An 18,744-nucleotide genomic window follows, 5' to 3' on the forward strand; every position below is an offset into this window, starting at 1 on the left:
GAACGGGCTCAGAGATGTAAAGCAGTCTGCCCGAGTGGCACAGTTGTATGACCTGTAGTCAGAGATCTGAAACAAGGGTTTTAGCAACTGGTCCAGTGGCCTTTCTGCACCACTCTGGCCATAAGGTGCCCCTAGCAGAGTGTTCTGGGGAGCACTCCACATCAAGGAAGCACCTGTCATGTTCTGGGAGCCAGACAGCCACTCGCATGATTCGTCTGACATTGGTGAACCCAGGGCCGCTCAGCCTGGAGCCCCGCCTTTGGCATTTCACAGCTGTCCCCGGGGGCACTGTTGTGTCTCTCTGTCTTCTTAGGGTTGAGATTCAATTTTAAACAGAAATGCTCGGAGCTAGGAGCTGCAGCTTTAAGTCCTCTACTTGTCCTAGCTGGGGCGCTTTGGCTCACTGTCTGAGAGGTCCCGTCTCGTGTGGCACTAAACTGCACCTGCGTGTCTCGTGAGCCTAGAGTGAGCATGGTCGGACAGGGAGCAGGGATTTGCAGCTCCTCGAAGGCTTCTCTAATGTGCAGCGTCATTCTGTGTGTGTTCTTAATCAACTGATGCATTAACAAAATCTCGTGCGCTGACACCCCTTCCTAAAAAAAGAGGCCATGCACTCCAGCCTTGCTGTGCGTGTGTGGATCAGGCTGAATGAAGCGGGGTTTCTGCCTCCAGTCATGTCGAGGGAAACAGAAGGCGGGCTTGTTGCGATTTACTTAAATCTGAAAGCCAGTGCCTAAGATAAATGCTTGGCTAAGCAACTCTAGGGTAGTTTGAGTAAACTCAGGGATGCTGCAGAATTTAATTGAGAATTCTGTTTTTCTTGAAAAAGGCATTATGGCTGCTTCAAAGGCAGAGGGTAAATTTAAGGAGATTGTACACCTCACACAGGCCAGAGGGTGTAGTTTCCTGGGGGAAGTTTTATTACCTTTATTTGGGTGGGAGAAAGGGAGCACACATCCATAAGCGGGGCGATCCCTCAGGTGCACGGGTGTAAATGAATGCCATGTGGCAGGATGTATTCAGGATTCTCCCACTGTCCCCCACTCTGCTCTTTACAAGTTGTGCCACATGTGCCCAGGAGAGATGGGACCACGTCTGCAGCGGGGCTCCTGCCTAGAACCGTCCACTCCATCCACTCAAGGGGCTCTTCAGAAAAAAATGAGCAGAAGTCAAAGGAAATAAGAACCTGTAGTCCTGGGGTGCTTTACTGTTTCTTTTTTTCAAATTGAACTTATTTTAATTAGAGGAGCCAAAATAAGTAGTTCTGGTAAATTATAATGGTAACTGGCTTTTGTTTACAGTTGGTTAAGCACTACATACATAGATACACACACACATGATCTCATTTAATCTTCATCCGATAGATATTATTGATCTCTATTCTAAAGAGGGAGGAAAAATGAGGTTTAAGAGAGATTAAACCCATGGTTCCTAGCCTGGGAAGTGGCAGAAAAGGGACTTCAAACTTTCAGACTTCAGTCTGAACCTGGACTGCTAACTAAACACTGAGCTGGGAAAGCAGCTGGGACCTCCAGTGTGGGGTCTGCCCTTGCTTTGGCTCCGAGGAGCCGCGTGCACATGGAATGCCTTTTTGGTTCCTTGCTCTTGTAGGATCGGAGCACCAGCTTTCAGATTTAAGTAAATTCAGATTTAAGCTCGCCTTCTGTTCCCCTCGACATGACTGGAGGCTGAGACCTCGCTTCATTCAGCCTGATCCACACACACACAGCAAGGCTGGAGAAACCTCCCTTTGGTCGGTGAAAGTTGGGGGACAGAAACGTGACTCTGGCCTCCTTGCCAGTGAATACAGGGACACGTCCAGGGAGAGAGTAAAGAGGCTCAGACTTGCTTATACGGATGGGCTGAGACTGCAGTTAATAGAAGAAAACTGAAAGCAACGTCTGGGTGGGCCCAGAGCATGCCCCCCGGGGGGACACACTTACATGGGAGAGATGGTCATTGTCACTCATCCATTCAGCACTGCTCGGCACCTGCCACGTGCCAGGACAGGACCAGTATGTCAAGATGGAGTGATGAATTAACAGGCAGTCTCTGCCTCGGCTGAAGCTTAGGACCTGGGAGCAGGTGCCTGGTTGACACTAGGAGACGGGTAGGGACTGGAGGTTTATAATCAGATCAGCCTGAAGAGATGTTTTGTCAAGGCAGACCTCAGTTCTGTGATGTCTCAGATCTCACTGGATGGTTCATCCTCCCTGTGACGGCCACTAGAAACATTGCCCTAACCAATGGACTTGACTGCCCACAGCCTCAAAATCACTCCCCAGGCAGAAAGACCTAAAATCATGTCCTGTGAGGATACAGCTTCACAGCTGGAAAACCACCCCTTAGGGATTCGGAGGCTGCATGTGACAAAGGGAGAGAATCCAGGAATTAGAGCCATTCTAAGGAGACAAGGGGTTTCCCTGGTGGCTCAGCGGTAAAGAATCCACCTGCAATGCAGGAAACACAGGTTCAGTATCTGGGTTGAGAAGATCCTCTGGAGAAGGAAATGGCAACCCACTCCGGTATTCTTGCCTGGGGAAATCCCATGGAGAGAAGAGCCTGGTGGGCGACAGCCCATAGGGTCACAAAAGAGTCAGATGTGGTGTAGTGACTAAACAACAGGCAGACGTGGAGCCAAAGCCCAAGCTGGGGTGTCAGTCCTCATGTAGTAACAGCCGGGCACCCGAGAGATGTAAAAGGAGGCACAGGGAGAAATGCCCTGGGGAACACAGGAGCCCCGCACCGCGACCAGAGCCCCTCTCCCGGGCCAGGCACGCAGCCCATGCACTACACACACCCCGACGTCAGGGTCCCGGGCGTGCCACAGTCCGGCGGGTCTGGGTCTCACTGGGCATCACGCTTCCTTTCCAGGGCTTGGAAGCCTCTGTGTGGGCGCAGCTTTGGGGGGAAATAACCCTAACTCTGCTTCTCTCATCCTTCTCTCTGTGCATGTCTGTCTCTCTCTGTTGCGTGACCTTCCTCCCCCCCCCCCCCGCCCTCCCCCATCTTTTTATTTTTTACGGGTGTCCTTTTGTGGCGGCACGCGGTCCCCACGCGTGGTCCCTCCCGGCTGCAGAACTCGTCCAGCTCGGCCTCCTCCGAAGCCTCGGAAACCTGCCAGTCGGTGAGCGAGTGCAGCTCGCCCACCTCGGTCAGCTCAGGCTCCACCATGGGCGCCTGGGCGTCCACGGAGAAGGTGACCGGCTGGGGTCCCAGCCTCTCCCCCGACCGCCCCCCTGCCAGCTGTTTCCCGCCCAGCCGCAGGAACCCAGAAACTCAAAATCTCCAAGAGCGGCCCCTCTTGGGACAGAGGGAGGGACGAGACTGAGGGGTTTTTCGGGAAGGGGTGCCTGGCTCCTGAAGCAGTGACCTTGTGGTCACCCAGAGGGAGAGGAAGGGGTATGGGGAACTCGGAGGTGTGAAGGCTTCTTCCCAGGACATGGATGGTCATCCATCTTTCCTCCTCCCCCTCCCCTGCACCCCGCCCACCGTGGCCACCTCGTCACCCTGTCGTTGGATGTGACATTCCACCACGTCAGAGGCTGTGTGCTTTCCCGCCTTTTCGTTTGCAGCCCCCGCTTCTTTGCCCCAATTTAGAATCTGCTCCTGAACACTCTGATGATTTGGAATCCTGGAACGAACAGCTTCAGCTGATGGTGTTGAGTTTTGAAAGCTGCATAATGAGATGAGCAAATCACCATCACTGTGAAATTATTAGTGGAATAATCGAAGACCATTGAGCACTGCACATTAGGGACACCGATCATTTCCAAACTATTCTAAATGTAGATACAGTATTTTCCCCCACTGAATGCTTGGTGTCAGATAAACATGCATTCTTTGCGGCCTGGAGCTCTTCTCTCGCATCATGGACTGTCCATGAGCAGCAGAGTCCCTGACATTTATTTGTAAATACTCAGGTCTCCCCCATCCCTTGAATGTCAATGCCATCTTGTACCTCCACGCTCATCCTGTTGTATTAATTTTTTTTTCCTTTTTTCCTCCCCCTTTTTTTTGTTTCCAGTTGTCTAACGGGTTTTCTCACTATAGTTTATCAAGTGAATCCCATGTGGGGCCCGTAGGGGCGAGCCTTTTCCCTCATTGCCTGCCCGCCTCCCGCCTGCTCCCTCGGGTCACCTCTGTCCATCTTCCAGACTACGCTCATTATTACACCATTGGGCCCGGCATGTTCCCGTCATCTCAGATCCCTAGCTGGAAGGTTTGTGTCTCTCCGCCCTCTCCCCACTCCCTCATTGCTTCTGTGCTCACCCCTCTTCTGCCCCCACGATTCTCACCCCGATTCTCCCCTCAACCCCTTCCTCTCACACTCTGCCTTCTTCCCCATAACACCTCCTCCCTGAGTAAATTCTCCCGGGGGGGACCAGAAACCAGCAGGCAGCGCTGAGGCAGAGATGTCCACGCGGAGCTGAGGTTGGAGGGGCTGTAGGAGACACCAGTTACCCCCGGTTAGGCCCCAGTAGACCCAGATGGAGCACGGTGGGGATGTCTGGTTCCTGAGTGTACGTCCCGGTTCTGCCCTCCTGGGGGATTCCTGAGGGAGCCGCTGATACCGGGGACAGTGTACCCCAGACTGTTCCCCTGAGTCCCTTATCGGGGCATGGTAATAGAACCATGCCCCCAGATAGGTTTTGGCTTTTTTTTTTTTCCAAATCTTCAAAGTCCATGCAGACTTTATTTTTTAGTCTTAATGGTTTATATTAAGACATATAAATCAATAGACATTGCTTTAAAGCAATAAACATTGCTTTAATATAAAAAGTTTTTATATTATTTCCTAGCAAGTACAAATGACACCCAGAGGATATTTCGAGAGGTCCCTAACTGGAATAGTAGGCCCCTAGGCAACCTGCATTTTGAACAAGTGGTGCAGACCTCTCAGACTCCTCGGAATCCTTCTTCCAACCCAGGGGCCTTCCCTTCCTCTGTGAGGACCTCAGAAGGCCCTTTGGGGCTGCTTCCCTGAAGTGAGGTTCAGCCTCAGGGAAAGTGTCTGACGTTCCTTTAGTGCCCCCTGGTGGCCAGGCTATGCAAGTGCGCTCAATTGAGCCCATAGGCCAGGGGCTTCCTCAGACATCCGGGGAGGGCCTAGTCCCTGGGGACGTCTCTCCACTGGCTGGTGCCTTTAGACACGGCAGGCAGTTGGTCAGCTGTTTGGTGGCTGTAAGAGTCTCCCCCAGGCTCCCTGCCCAGTTGTTGTGGGTTTTCTGTCTTTGGGCAGATAAGAGGAAAGGAGAGGTACCCAGGGGGTCCCCAAAGGACTGTCCATTCCTTTCTGCTAGCATAGCACTGGGTGAGGGGAGAGGGGGCTGCTGGCTTGTCCCAGCGTGAGCTCCCCCTCGGGGACCAGCCGCCTTCCGTGGGTGGGCAGCTGTCTGGGGGGTTCTCTGGCCTCCAAGTGGAGGCCGAGGCTCTGGCGCCTGACCACGCTTGCTCCACTCAGGACTGGGCCAAGCCAGGACCTTACGATCAGCCTCTGGTGAACACCCTTCAGCGCCGCAAAGAGAAGCGAGAGCCAGACCCCAGCGGAGGAGGCCCCACTGCGGCAGGAGGTGCCCCCGCCGCTACCGAGGAGGCCCAGAGGCCAAGGAGCATGACCGTGTCGGCCGCCACCAGGGTGACACTCTTGTTTTCTTCAGCTGGCCGGGGCCCTCCACACCAGGCCAGGGGACATGTGCTGGCCGGTGGCTGGAGGGACCTGAGCCCTTTTCCCTGACTCCCTGGTCTATGGCATTTAGAGGGCCCCCAGGGAAGGTCTCATATGGGAGCTAGACTCTAGAACTTTCTAGAGCCTGGGTAGGGCCCAAGCAAGCTGACAGCCTCCTGGGCCCACAGACCCAGTGGTGGTCATGGGAACAGAGTAGATCCAGACAAGGCCCCACTGGAAGAGTAGAAAGGCTCTGGGGTTATCAGACAGGGACTCATGGCCCCGGGGGCTCGTCTCTTTCCTCCCACCTGCAGCCTGGAGAGGAGATGGAGGCCTGTGAAGAACTGGCCCTGGCCCTGTCTCGGGGCCTCCAGCTGGACACCCAGAGGAGCAGCCGGGACTCGCTCCAGTGCTCCAGTGGCTACAGCACCCAGACCACCACCCCCTGCTGCTCCGAGGACACCATCCCCTCCCAAGGTAGGAGGCAGCCTAGGCTTTCCAGCCCGGCTTCCTGAGCGGTGTCAGGTGAGGACGGGGGGCCCTCCCTCCTGGGAGGAGGCAGACGTCCGTCCAGACACCATTGAGCATCTTGGAATGCTCGGGAGGGCTCTGCCTGTGATTGTTAGGTAGCTGCCATCCAAGGAAGTGGCAAGACTTTCACAGCTTCGCTTGTTCTTCAACTTCAGGGTTCAGGGCAGTTCCCAATGTGAACACAAGATGCTGTTAATGGTACTTTATCATTTGTGTTTGGCACTTTATAATAAGCACTTTGGGCTTCCCTGGTGGCTCAGAGGGTAAAGAATCCACCTGCCAATGCAGGTTTGATCCTTGGGTCAGGAAGATCCCTTGGAGGAGGATGGCAACCCACTCCAGTATCCCTGCCTGAAAAATCCCATGGACAAGGTTGCAAAGAGTCAGACATGACTGAGCCACTAAACAGACGAAAACAGACTAAGCCCATTTATTTGTCACAGCCACTTACATAACATGTATGCGTGCTCACTCAGTCGTGGCTTGCAGCCCCATGGACTGTAGCCCACCAGGCTTCTCTGTCCATGGGAATTCTCCAGGCAAGAATACTGGAGTGGGCTGCCATATTCTCCTCCAGGGGATCTTCCCGACCCAGGGATCAAACACTGCATCTCTACATTGGCAGGCAGGTTCTTCACCACTGCGCGACCTGGGAAGCCCATGTGTATATTTATCCTCATTTTACATACATGGAGACTGAGGCCCAGGGTTCACACAAGTAATAAGAAGCAGAGCTAGAGTTTGAAGCTAAGATCTTGTCAAGAGTCTGAAGCCCAAACTCCTAACCTGTTCCAGCCAAGTTCTCTATGAACCGCCTCTCTGATCCGTCTCCCCAGACAGCCGCAAAGCCAGCATGATGGCATCGCAGCCACTAGATCTGTGTGTTGGCCAAGCCTGCTGGCAGTCCTCCATCGAGGTCTCTGACAGTGGGTCTCAGTGGAGGGCCATCTTGCTCCCCAGAGGACACTTGGCAACATCTAGAGACATTTCTAGTTGTCACAGTTGGAGGGGGTGCTACTAGCGTCTAGCAGACAAGGCAGGGATGCTGCTAAACATCCCGTAATACAGCCCAAAGACCCCCACACCCCCACCCCTGGACTGACCTGGCCCAGATGCCAGAGTGCCGCTGTTCAGAAACGTACTCTGAGGTGTTCGGCCGGGACGCCTCCCGCTCCCACGTGACCCTGTGTTGGGAGGAGGTGAGCACACTGCACTGATGGAACCTGTCTTTGTGCATAGGTTTCAGAGTGCCAGTTCCATTGTTTTTCTAGTCTTTGCACTAGTGAGCTGATCATGAGGGAGCTCTGTATGGTCCATGTGGGGTTTGTTTCTCACATTATATTCCAGGTTGGAGAGGTTATTTCCTCCTTCCACCCTCTCTATTCCTCCCAGAGGTTCTCAGAGGTAGCGTTTTGCGTCCTTCCCAGCTCAGCGGCATTTGAGTGCAGGCCGCTTGTGTCCAGCTCTGCTCTGGGTGCTCAGGGCTCCCTTGGTGAACAAAATGACAATCCCCGTCAGGGAGTTCTTAGATGATGGGGGCCTGGAAACCCAGGGAGGCTCGGGATAAAGTTGCGGGTGAAATCCCTGGCTTCTGGGGCCTTCTGTCCTCCCAACACAGAAAATGAAAAAGCACAGCCACCACCTCGGAGATTTCTAATCGCATCCTGTAATCAGTTTCAGATTACGATTATTTCTCTGTAAGTGGTGACCAGGAGGCTGATCAGCAGGAGTTTGACAAATCCTCCACCATCCCAAGAAATAGCGACATCAGCCAGTCCTATCGAAGGATGTTCCAAGCCAAGCGCCCGGCCTCAACCGCGGGCCTTCCCACCACCCTTGGACCTGCTATGGTCACCCCAGGGGTTGCCACCATCCGACGGACCCCTTCCACCAAGCCTTCTGTCCGCCGGGGGACCATAGGAGCTGGTCCCATCCCCATCAAGACACCCGTGATCCCTGTCAAGACCCCCACTGTTCCAGACCTCCCTGGGGTGCTGCCAGCCCCTCCAGATGGGCCCGAGGAGCGGGGTGAGCACAGCCCAGAGTCGCCGTCTGTGGGTGAGGGCCCCCAGGGTGGCACCAGCGTGCCCGCCTCAATGTGGAGCGGCCAAGCCTCCGTCAACCCCCCTCTTCCAGGCCCGAAGCCGAGCATCCCCGAGGAGCACAGACAGGCGATTCCAGAAAGCGAGGCCGAAGACCAGGATCCCCCAAGTGCCACTGCCTCCCCAGGCCAGGTTCCAGAGAGCGACCCTGCAGATCTGAGCCCGAGGGACGTCCCTCAAGGAGAAGACATGCTGAATGCCATCCGAAGGGGCGTGAAACTGAAGAAGACCATGACAAATGACCGCTCAGCCCCGCGCTTCTCTTAGGCTCTCAAGAAATGCTGCCAGTGGGGAATGAACTGTCTAATTAATAAGACCTAATTTGTCTTGATCCATTCCAATCTATAATCAAAAGATTTTGTAGGCAACTCAGAACACAGCTCTTTTGAAAGTACACCTTTAGATAAGAATTAAAAGTAACATGTAACTGACATAACCTTGATCTTTTAATTTGTAAATATCAACAGTTTTCTTTCTGCACATTTTAATCTTAAGTTCCTCTTTTGATTTTTCTGAAGGTGCCAAATTCCATTTAACTTTTTTACAAGTCTTTGTAAAATTTTAAATGCATAAGGGCGGGGGGAGGTCGGGCAGGGGAACCACAAAGTTAGTGAGTTCAGAAGAAAGGATAACTATACTTAGCTTTTTTCCTTTTCTTTGTTTTCCTGCAAGCTTTTGTAGATGCATTGTAGTAGTCTGGCTTAGGAGCAAATTCAAGTTATTTTAATGTACAAACAAAATGGATAAGGAGTAAAAATCCTTATCCAAGCAAACTACTTTCGGGATGAGAAATGCGGGAGTCAGTTGATGAGCAATATTTGGAGTGAAGTAACTCTGGAAATGGTAGACTGTGTTGGGATTGGGGGGAGGGTCGGGGGAGGGGCACACTGTCAACATAGCCGATCCTGTTACATTTAAGGGTAGCCTCGTAGGTTGAAATTTCTAGTAGCTTCATGGTAAATGCATCCGAATAAGCCATACTGGATTGCAGTGTTTGTTTCTGTAGGGTGTTTAAGGACTTCCTTTCTCCCACGATTCCTCCTGACTGCACACAGCACCCACCTCCAGTCCTGTGCATGCGGCCGCCACCGGGTAGACATAGAACCCCCACTTCAGTTACTCGTCTGTTATACCCACTTTCATTGAGTCCAAATGCATCCAAAATGGTAAGGCAGTTTTAAAAATGTGAAAACATTTAAAAATGATAGCAGGGAATTCTTAGATATAGCAAATGCCTTTTACTTAACTGTGCCCAGCAGGCTGGGTGCGTTGAAAAGCCCAAATATTTTGAAAAAACTCGAGCGGATTTAACAAGGGTAACCAGCTTGGAGTCTAGCAACTTGCCAATGTGTTTACCAGTCTGGGGGCTTGTTTTTCTTATCTTCTTTTAAATAAGTGGCAGTTAACTGGCTTCATACTAAACATCGGAGAGGAGGATTTCTTTCTTGTCACCTGGAATCTGACCACTATACTGTCCTCTTTTGTATCCTAGGTAATGTTTTTTGGAATGGATTTCTGTCTTTTATTTTTTAAGTGAAAGTTAAATTTGTTATAATGCCCATCCCCTAAAGCCAACAGAGATTTGTAGATTTAAAGGATCACATCTGGGGACTGCAATGGTGTTTCAAAAAAAAGAAAGCCAGCCTCTTAATGGGGTCAGTTCAAAGTGCTCATTTGGGACCGAACCTCTCAAGGAGAAAGAGCCTGGCGGGTCTCCCGGGGCCTGCAGATCTCTGTTGGTGGCAAGCTTCGGCTACATACTCTTATGCTTTAATACATAACTGCATTGGATGTGAAAGAAATGTACCTGTATAGTCACTGTTCTATATATTAACATTTAACACTGCTGTGATCGCTCAAGGACATTTTATGTTATGGCTTTAAAGCAAAGGCATGATTATTAGAAACTATTTAAGCTTTTTTTCTTTGAAAAACAAGCTCCTTTTACAGAATATAAGCAACAGTAGTGCCTGTGGTTTAGCCCACCAATCTTGATGACTAAAAGTAGCTGATGCATTGTGCATATGATGCTTGAGATGGTTTTTGCAAAAGCAGAAATCACTGCAAGGTAATTACGTTAGATAAAAGTGGTATTTTAAACCTTTGAAATAAATGGATGTAACTGTACCCTGGTACAGCTTTTCACTTGTTTAGTTTTTAAACGTTAGTATAATCTGAATAAATTTAATATAAAATGTTGCCAAATTCAATGTAGAAGAATGTGACAAAACACCTTTGGTAGTTCTGTTTGTGTTTTTGCATATTGTAAAAGCAGTGTCACAGCTGAAAATAAAGAGATCGTTTCTAAAGGTAAATTATTGTGGTTTAGTTGCTAGTTTGTACTGAGAGTTGACCTCTCCCTGTGCAGTTTTTTGTTCTAAACTTGTATAAATAACAATTGTGTAACGTGTCTCCCTTCTACCTTGTAACAGTTGCTTCAGCCTACATTATAAATAAAGAACCACTAGAAAAAAAAGCCCTGCATTTCAAGTCTTATTAAAATTCAGGCTGAGGTCTTGGTCAAATGTTAGAAGATGGGCTGAAACTCACATCGAGCTTAGTTAGAAAACTGACATCATTTCTGTGCACCCTAAGAACACTTAGTTGCCTGACCTAAGTGAGTTTAATGTTAACAGTTCCAGTGAGTTACCAAGAACTCAGAGTAGCTGAGTTTGGCTGAATTTTTTAAATGGCTTTACCTTTAGAAAAAAAACAAAAAACTTCATTTAGTTTTTGCCACCCTTACCTTTGTGTCTGCAGACAATCCAAGCTACAGTAGAGGAAGCAAAGCTGGGAAACTGCCTTTGAAATGACTATCACAAAAGTGCCATTCAGATCGAATGCTTTAACCCCAGCCACCAAACTCCAATCCTGAGAACCCCATAAACTGCATGCTTATTTGCTGAACGTGTGCTTCGTGTGCTTAAGAGTGGTCCTTTAATCAAAGCTAAAATTCCATGAGTGGAATCTAGGAAACAGCAAAGTTATCTTACACACTCACTACTGGCATGCTTTCTCTTCTTAGCCTCTCATGCCTTCCACTCATTACAGCTGAGTTAAGCCTTCAACTCAAGTTTATTCAAGTAACTCTTGTATCTGGTTCTGCTGTGTAGTTTTCCCTTGATAGCATATTTATCAATATGACTTAATGGGGATGAACAGAACACATCTGACCGACTACATTTCACATACTTTTCTTTATATGCATAACTGCTAAAAAAATGACAGCGGCCCAATCATCCAACATGTCACTCCTCAGAACACGTCAGTCATACCAGGTGGAGTTATTTTATTAGGGCAAGTGTGTGTCCTATTAACTCATCTCACTTGCGAGCGTGACTGTGAGGCATCTTCCTCTACATGGGCCGCTCCCGGGGTCTGGTCACGATATGCCACCACAGAGGGGGCAAGTCACCTTGCTTTCGGGCTGGGGGCAAAGCTTCAGTTCGGGGACCACCAACCGGGGTTTCCTCCTGCAGCTGCTTCACCTAAAAGAGCGGTAAAGAGGGAACAATTAGAACAGGAGTCAAACTGATGGTCCGACCTCTGCTGTGGAGCAGTGTCAGCGTTGTTTCTACTCTGTCACATGACACTGATCCTCACTACAGAAAAGGGCTGTTTATACAGAACTGCATTATTTCTATGCCTGTATTTTAACTCAGACACAAAAGCTGTTCTCCTCAAAGGTTTTCCCATTCTAAAACAGCAAAGCTGAGAACAAACCCTCCTACCCCACCTCCTACTCATTAAGCAAAACCCTGACAATTACTACTCCAAGTTCCCCTTGTTATGGCCCCTTCACCTGACCACTCCCCCCAGCATGTTCTCGTGTCTCTGCAAAGTGGTCTCCGAAAGCACTGTTAAGAAACGTCAATTTGAATACATCAGGGATGTTAATTTAAAAGCCCTCCAAATAGCAATCAGGTACAAATGTGCTCAGTCCTGCCCCCTGCTGCCTAGCTACTCCTGTTCCAGCAAATCTCGGAGATCACCACTGTCCTACTAGAGGAGGAGAGCCAAGGCACCCACTTTCCAGAGCCATGGTTTTTTGAACCTCCCTACAGAAAACCAATTCTGGGTTGTGGCAAACCTGGGCTACAGTACATATGCTGTTTAATAATGTCGATGGAATAAGTAAAGGAGGAAGGTTCTGGGGAGAGGTTATCAAAGCAATCAACTGCAGAATGAATCTGCTGCTCTCCATGAACAAACACACCTGAAGTTCCCAAATGCTCACATACTTCTTGGAAAACACTGCCGTCCTTGATCACAAAATCATGACTTCAAGTAACCCAATATCCCAGTAACCAGTGTCCTCTTCCAGCTCATTTACTTAAAGGCCCGTTGAACATAACTTCTTGAACTCACAGAGGCTCCCAGTTCCCACGTTCTCCTAACTGGCCCTTCTCTGCATCAGTCTCCTGTGTACGTCCCTACTTGACCCAGCTAGACTCCATCACGAAAATCACTCCCTATGGAGGAACTTCAATTCCTTGTCGCTCTTGACAGAGAAGAGCCACACAATCTACCTTCAGGCCTGCACCCGTACAGCTTAGTATTGCTAAAGAGAAAAAAAAAAATTCCTGGAACAAACTGGAGTCACAACACATTTATTCCCAGCCTCACATGGGCCTTCACCACCCCACAGCAATCTTACTGCTCCTCTCCAGCAAGCTCATCCTCTGCCCACGCTTATCACACCTTTTCATGTTCTACAAACATGCTTTGCCCACTCCCTGGCTTTTCCTTATTTTACTTAAAAAAGAGAAGCCCGCACATGAAAGTCTGTCATTTCCCCACCATCCAAACTTCTAACCCAGAAGTATTTACCTACAGCTTCTGTCCAATAAGAATGGAGGAAGAATCCCTTCTCCTTTCAAAGGCCCCCACACAGGCTCGGGATCCTCAAAAATTTTCCTTCTGTACCTGTTCTATCTTGATTCGGCATTACCAGACTCTCCCTCACCCCAAATCTCACCAGTACGCATGCATCATTATTTATTTTAAAAGAAAGTAATCTCTAGGTCTCTAGTTACTGCCCCATTTCTTCGTTCTCCTCAGCAAATGTTCAAGAGTCATCTCTCCCTCACGTTTTCTCCTCCTCACGTTCCGATCAATCTTTGTGTGACAGATAAGCTCAAGTCAGGGCCACTAATGCCCTCTCTGTAATTAACACCTCTCGATGTTATTTCCAGGACTCTAGACCACATCAAAGATGACTGACCCTGACCACTATTCCTGAAACACTTTCTCTTGGCTCTAAGGATCTCAAACCTTTCTGTGGCTCTCTGCCAGCCTCCACTTAATCCAGTTCCTCTGCTGTGGAGAGGGAACCGGGAAGAGGCCCCCATTCCCTCTTCTGTGGCTTTTAAAACAACTGATAACACCCACATTTCTATTCTGAGCCTAAATCTCTCCTCTGAGTTCCAAATTTGCACATCCAGTCACTGTCTGACACCTGCATCAGATGTCTCACAGGATTCTCAACTTTTACATTTTTAACCATTTAAAACCGAACACCTGATTGTCCTGACATCTGTTTTCTCTTCTCTTCCCTATCACAATAAACACCACCACCAAACTCCACATGTTGAAGCTTAAAACCTGGAAATCATTCTTGATTCTTCCCATCCTTCACTCCACACGAAACCCCCACCCCAATCCAATCCCTCTTCACATCCCTGCAAACAATACCCTGAAGCTGCTTCCTTCCACATCCACCATTCCCATCCTAGCGCTGGTTGTGTAGTCTTTGGACTGAACTACGGCAATAACCCAAACTGGTCTCTTCCCTTCTCCACTTGCCCTCTCCAATTTATTTTTCACACTACCGCAGACTGAATTTTTTAAAATATAAATCAGGGCTTCCCTGGTGGCTCAGTGGTGAAGAATTCACCTGCCAATGCAGCAGATACAGGTTCAATCCCTGATCCAGGGAGATTCCACATGCTACAGAGCAACGAAGCCCGTGTGTCACAGCTACTGAGGCTCTGCTCTAGAGCCCGGGAGCTGCAGCTACTCAAGCCGACACACCTCGAGTCTATGCTCAACAACAAGAAAAGCCACCTGCAATGAGAAGTCTGCAAACAGCAACTAGAGAGTAGCCCTTGCTTGCTGCACCTAGGGAAAAGCCCTCACAGCAATGAAGACCCAGCACAGCCAAAAAATGAATTAAGTTTTCAATACATACATAAATCAGTCATCATGAGTGGAAAAACACCCAAGGCGCTGGTGGAGAAGGTTAAGAGATTAATAAAGTCAAGCAAAGGATAATGGAGGGGAAGGAGAAGAGAAGCAAAATTAAAGAACAGAAAAGCCCAAAGACCAGGAAACACATTTAACCTCTTTCTAAGATGGTTGTAAATGTTGTATTGAACACACCTGAGAGACAAAGTATAGGCAAGACTCACCTCCCGCTCCCAGCTCTCCCTCCGCAGTTTCTTCCACTGCTCTCTCTTAGCAAAGTAGTCAGGATACATCGCTTTCTCCGAAGGATGCCAGTCATCTAAGCACCACTCAGGAACCTGTCAGGAGGGGAAATCACAGCGTCATTCCACAGGACACATTTACACATCACGGGGAGGGCCTTCTCAGGAGACAAAAATCAATGTATTTTTATAACAATTCTAAGTTCCAGACTTGCTTCTGACACTAAGCCATACATAGCAGAGGACCAAAATAAAGAACACCTTAGACTGAAACAATCTAGGACCGAAAAACAGCAAGGTCAGTCCAAAGAGAAATGGCATCGCCCCTCCCCTACCCAAGCTCTCTAAACATCCAATGTGGCTTTATGTTTTTTGGAAATACCCCTTAGAATACTAAGCACCAATTGAAACTGCTTAACTTCAAGATCCAAAAATGAGTTATTGACCCATTCCTTAAGCAATTTCCTTTGTCAAAATGTTTACTGCAAGACCCTGGCACTGAGTTTGGAAAGAAAAGTCTTGATGGCATCTGGGAGAGAGGAAACTGATGCTGAAAAAACATGTAACTGTCAGAAAGGAAATCTAGCTGCCCTTAAAAAGGCGAGTGGTTTCCGGGGCTGAGGTTTGAAATTCGACACACCTGTGGTCCTCACCTACCTTGTAACACTCGTATCTCTCATAGGAGGTGCCCCCCGGAGACTCAGGGAAGGTGTACGGCTGAGGATGCTGACCATGCCAGAATTCTTCCTCTGCCTCCCTCAGCAGCTGGGTGGCCTTCACCATGTCCTTTTCATTCTTATGTTCATCAAACCGGGCTCTCAACAAGCAAGCAAAGTACCGGTATTTATCCCTTAAACCAAAATGGTTTTGGAGATTAGAAATGTAATCTACTCGATCGGGAAGTATAACTATCTGACAGTTATCTGACAAGAGGGGTACTTCCATTAATGCCTCCCAAGTGAGTAATGCAACTTCCCAGCTCCTCCCCGGACCCTGTCAATGGAGCAGCTGCATCATTATGACAGCTTTCTTGGCAGTCCCCCCCAAACACCAGCAGCAAAAAACTATTGTATTAATAAACACAGCCTAACTTCTTTCCCCATCTCCTCTATAGGAGGATCATTCAATTCATTGAATGACAGCTTATGTAACTTCCTCCTACCTTGTGCTAGACACTGAGCTAAATTCTGGACACAGATGTGGGAGGCAGGTATTACACGGTGGCACAGTGCGGCTCAAAACAGAACTGGGTTCAAATTCTGAATCTGACACTAGCTGCATGACCTTAGGCAAGTTCTGGTCAGGTTCTAGAAAGTGTTAGTGAAACTGTTCCTCAGTCGTGTCTGACTCTTTGCGACCCCCATGGACTGTAGCCCACAAGGCTCCTCTGTCCATGAGATTTTCCAGGCAAGGATACTGGAGTGGGCTGCCATAGATGCAGAGATCATTTATGGGGCTTAAAAATTTTTTTTATTAAATTTTTAAAACAATAATTGATATACAATGTTGCCTTAGTTTCTGGTGTACAGCAAAGTGAATCAGTTATACATACATACACTTTTTCATATTCTCTTCCATTATAGCTTATTATAAGATACTGAATATAATTCCCTGTGCTATACAGTAGATCCTTATTATAGACAATAGTCTGTATCTGCTAATCTCAAACTCCTAATTTATACCTCCTCCCCAACTTCCCCTTTGATAACCATAGTTTTGTTTTGTCTGTGTGTCTGTTTCGTAATTAAATTCATTTGTATATTTTAGATTCCAAATATAAGTGATATCATATGATATTAGTCTTGTCTGTTTGACTTACTTCACTTACTTCATTCTTTTTTATGGCTGAGTAATAACAGGGCTTTGATAATCCAGACCAGAGATGATAAGGGCCTGAAGCAAGCCACAGTGAATGGATGGTGACAGGAGAGAAACATTTAAACTACAAATTTATGAGAGCAGGCTCTGGAATCAGATTGCTTAAGACTGAGTCTTAGCTCTGCACTTACTAGCTGTGTGATCTAGGGTAAATTACTTAAAGTCTTTAGGCCATGGGTTCTTCCTCCATTAAGGTATTAATAACATCTGTATCTTCAGGCTGTCCTTAAAGATGTGATAAGCTAAAACATATAAAGACACTTCACACAGTGCTGGGCACATCCTCAGTGCTCAATGTCAACTACTAATATTATTACAGTGGGAAGAGAATTTACAAAAATCAGTGTCCAGTTGTACACGGCATATAAGTATGTATATATACCCCTCTGCCAGAGGGGTAAGTTTGGAGCACCTGAAAATACTACTAAGACTTAAAGCTGAGTGACTATATTACTAGTAATGCCATTAGCTGAGGCAGGGAATTTGGGAAGAGAGTCAAAATGAGGTAGTGAAAATAAAAGTAAGTTCAGCTTCAGCATACTGTAGGTAATCTAACAAATAGTTAGAAATACAGCTCTAGAGACAAGTCCCAACAATAGATGAGGCTGCACAAGGTATATACAGCAATAACCAAGTGTCTAGAATGGACCCATGCAGAACAAATAGCACTGTGAGGGCAAATGGAAGAAAAAAAATATCAAGAAAGTACAGAGAAAAAGATGTTAGGAGATTTAAAGGAACGCTGAGTTAGTGTTATCATGGTAAATACATTTATCCTTTCCTCCAAGGCTAATATTAATATTCCCAGATGTAGTTCAGCACTGCCTGAATTCTTGATGGCTTGACTTCCTTCATCTTATAAAACTGATAATTCCCTATGCTGTTTACATGTGTCCATCTTCCCCATTAATCCACAAACTGCTACAGCTAAGAAAAAAGCCTTGTTAACATTTATTTATTCATCAGCCAGCATAGAACCTGAATAGCAAATTCTGTCATGAATAAAAAAAATTAGGAAAGTAATGAACCCTACAGCCTTGAACCTCGCCATCCTGCTGCCTAGCACAGAGAAGTAAGTCGACGACTTACAGTCATCCCAAATATATAAAATCTGGGCTTGCCCTTCACAGCTTTTCCAGATATGCTCAGTTTCCTACTGCTTAGAAGTTTTCATCAGAAGCGCTTCTCGTTAGACTAGGTTTTAGGATTCTGCTAAGGGAGTAGAGGCCTTGCATTCATACATCTTGGGTTGTTACCCCAGCATGCATTGCACTTAGATCACAAAAATCCGTGTTTTAAGACTGTGTTCTAAGACTAGTTCCAGATGGACAAGAGAGGGAAGAAGAAAATTATGTGGGAGGTAAAGAATTACGTGGGATGAAGCTAACAAAAAAGACTGGATGAAGCTATAAAGAGGAAAGCTGATGGGGGTGGGGTGGGGGTGATGATGATGCTTTGGAGTTAAGACACCTGAGTTTTAACCCTGGCTAGGCCACTTACCAGCTGCAGGGCCTTGAGCAACTTACTCTCTTGCCTTTTCTCATCTATAAAATAAGGCTAAATCACCCCTAATTCCCAGAAGTGCGAGGACTAAAGAAAACGCACTTGTTATTACTGCCAATATTAGGAAGAGGTCACAATAGGAAGAAAGCTATTAATGAGTGAGCGCTGGAGGGACAACAAAGTCCATCTGTGGTACTTTCTTTCTCTTAATTGTTATGCAACCCTCTGCGTGGGTACCGTGTCCGTTTTCCTGATTAGAAAACTGAGCCCGGAGCCAGATAAACAAGTCTTCAAGGTCTCCCAGATGTGGGCGATGAATTCCGCACTCGAACCCGGGTGTAGAGGCGGGCTTATGGGGGCGAGGGGCCGTGTTCCCACCCTGTCCCCGAAGTCCTTGAGCCGCCCGGTACCAAGGGCCTTTCAGCCCCCGGGGTCAATTCCCCGCGCCCTGGCTCCCCATATCCCACCTGTGGATGCACCATGATTCCAGGTGTCGCAGCGCCCGCTTATAAAGCCGGAGCACCTTCTGCTGGTGGGTCAGATAGGCCGCCGAAGACAAGAACGCCATGACGGCCGGCTCACCTTCAGCGGCCCCGGGGGCTCCCGGGAAACCGGATGTCAGCGGCGAGGGGGC

The 18,744-nt window shown here is 48.1% G+C and overlaps 2 protein-coding genes across 8 annotated transcripts in view; one reads left to right on the forward strand and one right to left on the reverse strand.

Annotated features, from left to right (window-relative positions):
• Positions 1–10,967, forward strand: part of MTSS1 (MTSS I-BAR domain containing 1) — a 160,264-nt gene extending 149,297 nt beyond the window's left edge. The window contains exons 12-17 of one of the 7 annotated variants that reach the window (XM_061123232.1): positions 3,080–3,199; positions 4,028–4,222; positions 5,465–5,638; positions 5,983–6,145; positions 7,874–8,227; positions 8,336–10,967. In XM_061123232.1, the coding sequence (XP_060979215.1) occupies positions 3,080–3,199; positions 4,028–4,222; positions 5,465–5,638; positions 5,983–6,145; positions 7,874–8,227; positions 8,336–8,568 (1,239 nt within the window). In that variant the 3' untranslated portion in view covers positions 8,569–10,967. Of the gene's footprint in view, positions 1–3,079; positions 3,200–4,027; positions 4,223–5,464; positions 5,639–5,982; positions 6,146–7,873 lie in introns of all 7 variants that reach the window. The other 6 variants (XM_061123230.1, XM_061123231.1, XM_061123233.1 and 3 more) reach the window with 6 other exon arrangements.
• Positions 10,968–11,479: 512 nt separating this feature from the next.
• On the reverse strand, positions 11,480–18,736 carry NDUFB9 (NADH:ubiquinone oxidoreductase subunit B9). Its single transcript, XM_061123243.1, has 4 exons — positions 18,578–18,736; positions 15,387–15,579; positions 14,712–14,825; positions 11,480–11,789 (listed from the first exon to the last, which is right to left on the reverse strand). The coding sequence occupies exons 1-4, from the start codon at positions 18,676–18,678 to the stop codon at positions 11,658–11,660; spliced, it is 540 nt and encodes a 179-aa protein (XP_060979226.1). The 5' UTR covers positions 18,679–18,736; the 3' UTR covers positions 11,480–11,657.
• Between the last annotated feature and the right edge of the window lie 8 nt (positions 18,737–18,744).

This window comes from Dama dama, chromosome 21 (genome assembly GCF_033118175.1).
Source record: "Dama dama isolate Ldn47 chromosome 21, ASM3311817v1, whole genome shotgun sequence".
NCBI classification, from domain to species: Eukaryota; Metazoa; Chordata; class Mammalia; order Artiodactyla; family Cervidae; genus Dama; species Dama dama.